This window comes from Halyomorpha halys, unplaced genomic scaffold, assembly GCF_000696795.3.
Source record: "Halyomorpha halys isolate HHAL.00 unplaced genomic scaffold, Hhal_1.1 Scaffold202.1, whole genome shotgun sequence".
Taxonomy (NCBI): domain Eukaryota; kingdom Metazoa; phylum Arthropoda; class Insecta; order Hemiptera; family Pentatomidae; genus Halyomorpha; species Halyomorpha halys.
Window position 1 is genome coordinate 432,228 of NW_027116652.1, and position 7,541 is coordinate 439,768.

The 7,541-nt window shown below is 38.9% G+C and overlaps 1 protein-coding gene across 1 annotated transcript in view; it reads right to left on the reverse strand.

Moving 5' to 3' along the window:
- Nucleotides 1-3,055: 3,055 nt before the first annotated feature.
- Nucleotides 3,056-7,541, reverse strand: part of LOC106679427 (clotting factor G beta subunit) — a 30,669-nt gene continuing 26,183 nt past the window's right edge. The window contains exon 6 of the mRNA XM_067053386.1: nucleotides 3,056-3,274. Coding sequence (XP_066909487.1) covers nucleotides 3,252-3,274 — 23 coding nt within the window. The 3' untranslated portion in view covers nucleotides 3,056-3,251. The remainder of the gene's footprint in view (nucleotides 3,275-7,541) is intronic.

A 7,541-nucleotide genomic window follows, 5' to 3' on the forward strand; every position in this document is an offset into this window, starting at 1 on the left:
TGTGACGCCTGAGCTCGGCGAGTCACTTCGAAATATTCAATAGGCACTTTGTTTTGGTTGTACAATTTTAAGGCAGAATTTGTACTACAATTACAAAATACAATTACAAAATATTTCGGCTTATTTCATTTCATTTTACTTCTCTCTTCCTTCTTTACTTGACAATTCACTAAGTAATAACTTTTCTCCTTAAACGACTTTTCATTCATGTATTGAATAAACCTCAGAGAAAATGCTAAGAAAAAAACACACATTCTTATGAAAGTAGATCTCAGATGAATTAATTATTATTAATTTTAAAACACCTTATTATCCACAAATGTAATACCTTCACCATTCTGATTTCAGCTAGAACACCTTAAAAAAATCTGACTGCATAAAATTGCATTTAATTAACTTACAAAGATCCTTGAGGACATTATAAAATCCAAGTACAATGAAAATATAGACCTTATTGGATAGTCCACAAGGACAACTTGTTTCCTTCTCTGAAAGATTATCCGTGTGGGAGCCGTTTGCCTGGTCCATAGGAGACCCGCAGATATAACTGGACCATCCAACCAACAGCATTGGGAAATAGCATTTCCTCATATATCCGCAACAACAACATAAATAATTATATAACTATATCATCATATTAAGCAATTTATGAATAGGAAACAAAAGTTTTGAGAAGATGGTTGGGTAGCGGTCAGAGAATTGTTTTTTTTTTTATACTGGTTCTATTTGCTAGTGGACGATCTAGATACTGCAGCACTAGCGGATTGAAGGCTCCATTACTTATTATATTCAAGAATCTTGTATCACTTGTATATTAACCTAAAATTCAAGATTTCTAAATACACCTAAAGGCCGACATTGCTTAATAGAGCACCAATGTTTCTAAATTTCATTCAACATATTCAGCGTTTAGCATCAAGTTGCAGGAGAATGGGTAATTTTTATTAGTTTTGTATCAGACTCAACAATTAGTAGCAAACTCAACTGTTATAAGTTAGAAATGGTTGAGATTATTAATTTTCAGCTGTAAACCGCTATCCAAAATATTGGAGAGATAAATCCAGAAAACTGATGATATAAAGCATTTTTTTTTTAATCCACAATATCAAAAGTGAGGAATATATTTCTCGAGATTTAAACGGATATTCTCCAAAATTCTTGTTTTAAATTGCTTACTTTGCTTTTGCTGCAATGATCGTCTAACGAAAGTAATTACTTGTATTTAGTCTGTATTTACTTGCCAACAAAGTCATTGATATCTGATTGGAAATTCTAAAAACGATGACAAAAGCTGAAAAATGTTCAGTTACAGTAAAGAAATGTGGACTTTTATAGGCGGAGGGAAGGGTGATTTTCAGCTACCCTGAGTGGAGGCAAATTTCGCCACCCCCTTATTTATGCATTTCAATTTAAAATATTAAAATATAGAGTAATTCGAAAGAACGTTAGGGAAAGAACATCACTATTTGTTAATTGAATAGGTTACAAATACAAAAGTTATGTATAAATGCTTTACAATTTAATAATCTAATGTTACAATTTTTATCCAACATTCTGTGCAAAAGCTAGTTTCCCTAACTGCCTAGGCAAGAAGTAACAAAAATATCTACCTAAACGGGCAATGGAGGGGACTCGGGTGAGGCGATGTATACAATCTTTGTAAAATAAAAAATTATGTTTATTAAAATAAAAAAATCAAATGATTTTGGTTCTGTTACTTCTAGACATTAAATTGTGCGAATTACGAGCCTTGTAGGATACAAGATAACAAGTTGACCAAAACCTTCAGGCGTGTACTGGTGCACGGGAAAAATGTATAAAGCAAAATTAAAGACCAATATAATACAAATATTTGGAATTTGATGGAAACAAAATGCTCATACATTGGATAAGGCTCTTCTTGTGGTTCGCTAAGTACTAAAAAAGATCTGGTTTTAAAGAGGAGAGAATATTTTTTGTTACAAGTTTAGTGACAGTACCATACCTGAACAAGAGACTAACTTGGAATCCTCATACAAGAATGAAAAGACAGGAAACTGCTCGCCAATCCAGACTATTACAACACTAAATAGACTAACTTAGAACTTTCAACTAATTACAAAAGACTCATTCATATAACTATAATAAGGCACATCTGGACTTACCGAGTTAAGCTTTGGGGCTCCACTAAACCATCGAATTCCTTTTGTATCCAATCCTTACAGTCTAAAATCCTTAATGCTCCTTACTTACCAGGACCTCAATGTTCCATATGTTGCCGATTTGGCCAGAACCAGATACCAATCCATCCATGATAACTTCCAACAATCCAAATCTACTTGATTCCAGCCTAGCTTCTGGTTACCTACTTGTTACCTAATATTCCACCTAGGCGTCAGAAAAGAATATGGCCTCGAGATATCCTCCTCTAGAAATGTTATTGGAGTTTTATCAACAGATAGGTTCTCCACAAAACTGCTTGCTGTTTATATTTTTTCATACAGTTGTATAGCAGTACTGAGCTGCTTCTTAAAATACTCTAGAATTATATTATTTTAGTGGTAAGACATAAATTAGGTGAAATAGGTATAAAAAACAACAACAACAAAAAAAACCAAGAAACTTTTATTCAAATGATAATTATTAATAAGAATGATAATAATATTAAAATAGATTTATTACATAACGTACAAATCACATCCAATCACTAATTTATAAATAAATTCAATTTTGCCGGATGAGGATTGAGGCTTGTGACAATGCAGGCTAAGAATTCAGAATGATTCACACTAAATAGCTTGTCAACTTGTCAATACCCAATTACGATATTGTCGTCATGCATCCTTCAACATATTCCTAATGGCATCGTCCACATAATCAAAATTCCCGGAATTGCGTTTCTTGAAAAAAATATTCACAGTTTTAACATAAAACGTAAGAATAACTAACATTTCTTTATGAATTCTAGAAATATTTTTATTTGTTTTTAATTATAAACAGATAATAATAATACAATATTACTAATCATGACAATATTGTACAATTTATAACGATACAAATATTTAATTAATCCATTATCGTTAGAGAGTTAATAGGCCCAAAAAAGCAATTTAAATAGATTATTGATTGAAATTATAGCAATTACTAAAATGTTACTATGCAGGTGAGGAAAGTTCAACATGAGTAGCTTCACGACATGACCTCAATATCCTACACAATGTACCTTATTTTGTTGGTAAACTTGTATCGGGTAGTAGTATTGTAGCAGTTTTCTAAACTTTATGGCAGTATCCTTCTGAAATAAATAAAAAGAAATTACTGTACGAACAAAACTGTAGTAACATTATTACAAGAGTATGATATGTATAAAGAAGATACCAGCTGTGGATATAAGGAAATGAAAATTAAATTAAATTCCTAATTAAAGGAAATTAAATTTAAGGAAATAGGGCTACTACGCTCTCTCATACATTGGCTATATCTTATATAGTTGTAAACATAAACTCATGCAAACCAGACTTCACTTTATAATTTATAATCCCTGCATACCACCTCATAATAATAGCCTAGTAAATTGGTAAACACGAAACCGTTGGAGATGAACTCCAATAATTAATTACACCTAGCATACCACTATGGTATCTAGTCCTGAATTAAATATATTGCATACATTTTAAGTCGGTTCCCACCAGGAACATAGAATTAGTTATGTTTAAGTTTAACAACAAACTCTGTGTCTATATATACCAGATGATTCTGATAATAAAGTTAGTTATTCTGGTACTCTTGTGTCGTCACTCTCCTCGAATCCTCTTTTATAATAGTTAATCCTTCCAGTCTAATCGTAAGCGGTGCCGAACCCGTGACAGGAAACTCCGAATTTCTGTCACGTGCGTAATAATATCGGGAAACCCGGAACACAGATTAGGCAAATTTACTCGAACCGGCGAATAAAGGACGCACAGTATCTACCATGGTGGATACTGTGCGTACTGGATAGCCGAAGAGTTAAAGAAATTGGAATATCAATTGCCTCAGTTTACCGTTCAGCGACAGAAGCTGGAGGCCCAATTATCAAAAGCAACTGAGAACACGCAGATCCAGAACGAGAAACCATTTGAGAGAAGATCTAGTGGCTATGGCGTGATGAACACATAGGAATAGACAGGCCATTCTCCCGATGCAAGCTGATGGTGGAAACCCTTCGAGATGACGAACGCCAGAGAGAGGTGACTAGCATATGATCAGGGCAAAACAAATCAACGCGGTACCTCGGTGACACTGCAAGACACAGCAAGCGTTAATGAGAAGGTACTTTTGGTGGGGGATGAAGAAGTCATAGGAAATTGCGAAGTTTGTCTAAACACGAAATATGACAGAAACCCACCAAAAGAGAGACAAAAAGTGACACATACCCCAGATGCACCGCTCAACGATCTGCCGAAGATGGCAGTGTATGACGCCGACCATTCCTGGCCCATAAGTCTGCTGACTCATCTCGCAAAGGTATACGCAAAGATCATCCTGAATTACATTCTGGAAGACGGTAATTCACAGTGTGGAACACCATACGAGCAGACCGGCTTTCAGGCTCACATGAGGACACAATACCGTCTGATAAAGCTCCAGAATGAGGTGAACTCCAGCTTCAATCGGAACCATGCTACGGCCATGATCTCCATAGACTGCACTCTAAATTCGATGGTATTTGTTTTCCGAGAGAGCGCTCATTTGTGGAAATTGCCCAACACTCTCTATTGTAACCACATTGTATTCTCTAATGACAATCACCCGGAACGGTCCCTCGTATCGCTCCGATTAGTCCTCACTCGGCGGTAGACTTTTAATCTCCCTCCTAACGTCTCTAAGGTTTAAATTCTGGCGAGTTACCTCTTCTCTCCCTGACTTTTCGCCACATTTTGATTAGTTCTACGCCGTTATTTACGACCTCACCCCCACCACAGTCTCTCTAATCCCGTCGGCGTCCGCTAAGCCCAAAAAGAATTTCGAAGGAGGAAATCCCGTTATCGCATGTATTGAATGATTATAGGCCACCACTGCTTTTGTCATCGCTTCGTCGGGCTCTAAACCTTTATCTAATTGATAGACCGGTGGTCGGTCTGTACCCTGAATTTTCTCCCGAATACGTAGGCCCATCTATGGCCCAAACTATCCCCAACATTCTCTCTCCAGAGCGCTATTTCTCGTTTAGGCATCCATAAGGTGTCTGCTTGCATAAGCTACTGGGCGCTCCGCTCCTTCCCCCCTCCTGGAATAACACTGCACCAGGTGCGTACTCACTAGCATCTGTCGATAATGGTAAATTGACGTTTGAAGTTGGGAAAGGCCAACACAAATGAATTGTGTTATCGTTGAGCTTTCTATAGTCTATTAGATCCGATATTTTTCGGAAGTTTCTCCTGGTAGACTCTTCTTCTTCACAGCCCACAGAGGACTATTGTATGGCGAAGTACTATCCACTATTATGCCATTTGCCTTTAAAGTCTCTAAATCTTTCCAAAAATCTTTTCGGAGTGCCTGAGGATATCTTCTTTCTTTCACGTACGTATCCATATCCCGCTTTAATGGAATTTCATGGACTGTCTTACCCGTCTTCCCCAACCTATTTCCCTGCTTGAAGAATATATCCGAATATTCCCTCATTATTACCTCCTTCCAATTACTCGTCTTATAAACCGCCCCTACTCGCGGTATTCCTCCCATCGGTTCGCCACATTCCTTATTCGCGGTCCCACCTTCGCCAATAAGTCGCATCTGATAGTAATCTGATACTCGCATGGCATATTCCCCATTACATGCATTATCAATTTACCTCCGACTACCCCCCAAACGCCCTGGTCTATAATGACTTCCCCTTCCATGCTACGGGGTCCACCGAGAGTGATTAATTTACAATGACCTACCTGAACATTGGGCTGGGGTGTCCTCTCTCCGTTTCTCACTTTCCCCAACGTCTCCCGACATACTATGGTATTAGAGCTTCCTGTATCGACCAAGCACCGTACTCCTCTCACTTCGATAATAGGCAGGCCGCTCTGTAGACTTTCTTCTCAAATCTCGTCAGTGGATCTTCCCCTCCCGTTTCTCGATGTGCTCGGCCGCCTTGTTTCTCCGTTCTCCACATCTGTACCCCATGCTTGATATTTCTGAGATGTCACTCTTCGACTCGTCTGGTCTATGTGACCCTCTTCTTCGCCGCATTCTCTGCACATTAACAGCTGCCATCCATGGGTTCCCCTAAGTCAATCTCTTTCCTCTGGTACATATAGGGCCATCGTCTCACTATGTGACCTTCATTCCAACATTCAGAGCATCTGGTACGAGGACACAGGGCCACCAGATGACCTGTTTTTCCGCACACATGGTACCTCCGCTCTTCCTTCCGACCGTTATTCCTCGGCTTGGCCTGGTTCACTCTTCTGTCGCCCTTTCCCGGCCGACATCCCTGTGGTCCCTTCTCCTCCAAGGCGCTGGATTGTTTCTCGAGCTGGTATACGTTACTCTATTCCACCCCTCTTCTTCAACCTCCATCCTGGTGTCATCTTCCCTGACGCTTGCGTCCATCATATCTTGGGTACATTCTATAAACGTGCGCTCACGTGGCAATCCTTCTCGCCTGTTGGTTTCTTTCGCCAGCTGCACATTCAGTACCAAGTCCTGGAAGTTCGTCTTCCACTGCATCACCTCTGCGCTCTATATCTCTCTCATGTTCTCTGTGACTAAATTAAAATGGGCAAGTAACGATGCCGTACATTCGACTGGACCTGTTTTCGTCTCTCACGAAACATGTAAAAAATGTCCTCCTCCGGAATCCATCTTCCACCTCCGTAAGCCTTTTTCAATCGTTCCTTGACCACTGGTCAAGGCGTCTCTACGTCAGCTTAAATGTGATTATTGATGGTCAGCTTAATTCTGCAAATTAATGGCATCATTCTTACCTAACAAATCCACCGATACTCTGGCCTCCATTCTTCCTATGATGCGATCGCTGACTTTGAGGAAGTGATTAAGTTCGCCAATCTCACCTAAGAACCTGAGATAGCCTTCCTTAGATCTTGCGACGTGGCTGTCCTCACTTTTAGCTTAACCAGTACATTGGCATGCGCCTGAGCTATCTCGGGTAGTGGAGACGATACCAGAACCGCTTGATTGGCGGAGGGAAGTTCAGAATTGGCGCTCATACCAGTGGTTGTTGTTCTCCATTAACCATGTTGGAATTAAGTTCGTCACAGAGAGAAGAAGAAAAAAAATAAAGTGAGATAGCACAAAAAGAAAAAAGAAATTCCAACTTAAAATAACAGTTCATCACAATGGGAGAGAGAAAGAAATAACAATTGACAAAATTCCCGCCTTTCGGCACCATTTATGTGTAGTGGAGTGAAAACAATAAAAAAAAAAGGAAAAAGGGACACTGAAATGACTCACTAACTTACTGGAATAACACTCCTTTATTTCTCATTTTAATATCCCACACATTTGTGTTTGCGAGGGGAGTTAGGATTACGGCTGATTCTCTGCCTGGTCAACGTAACTTTCAATAT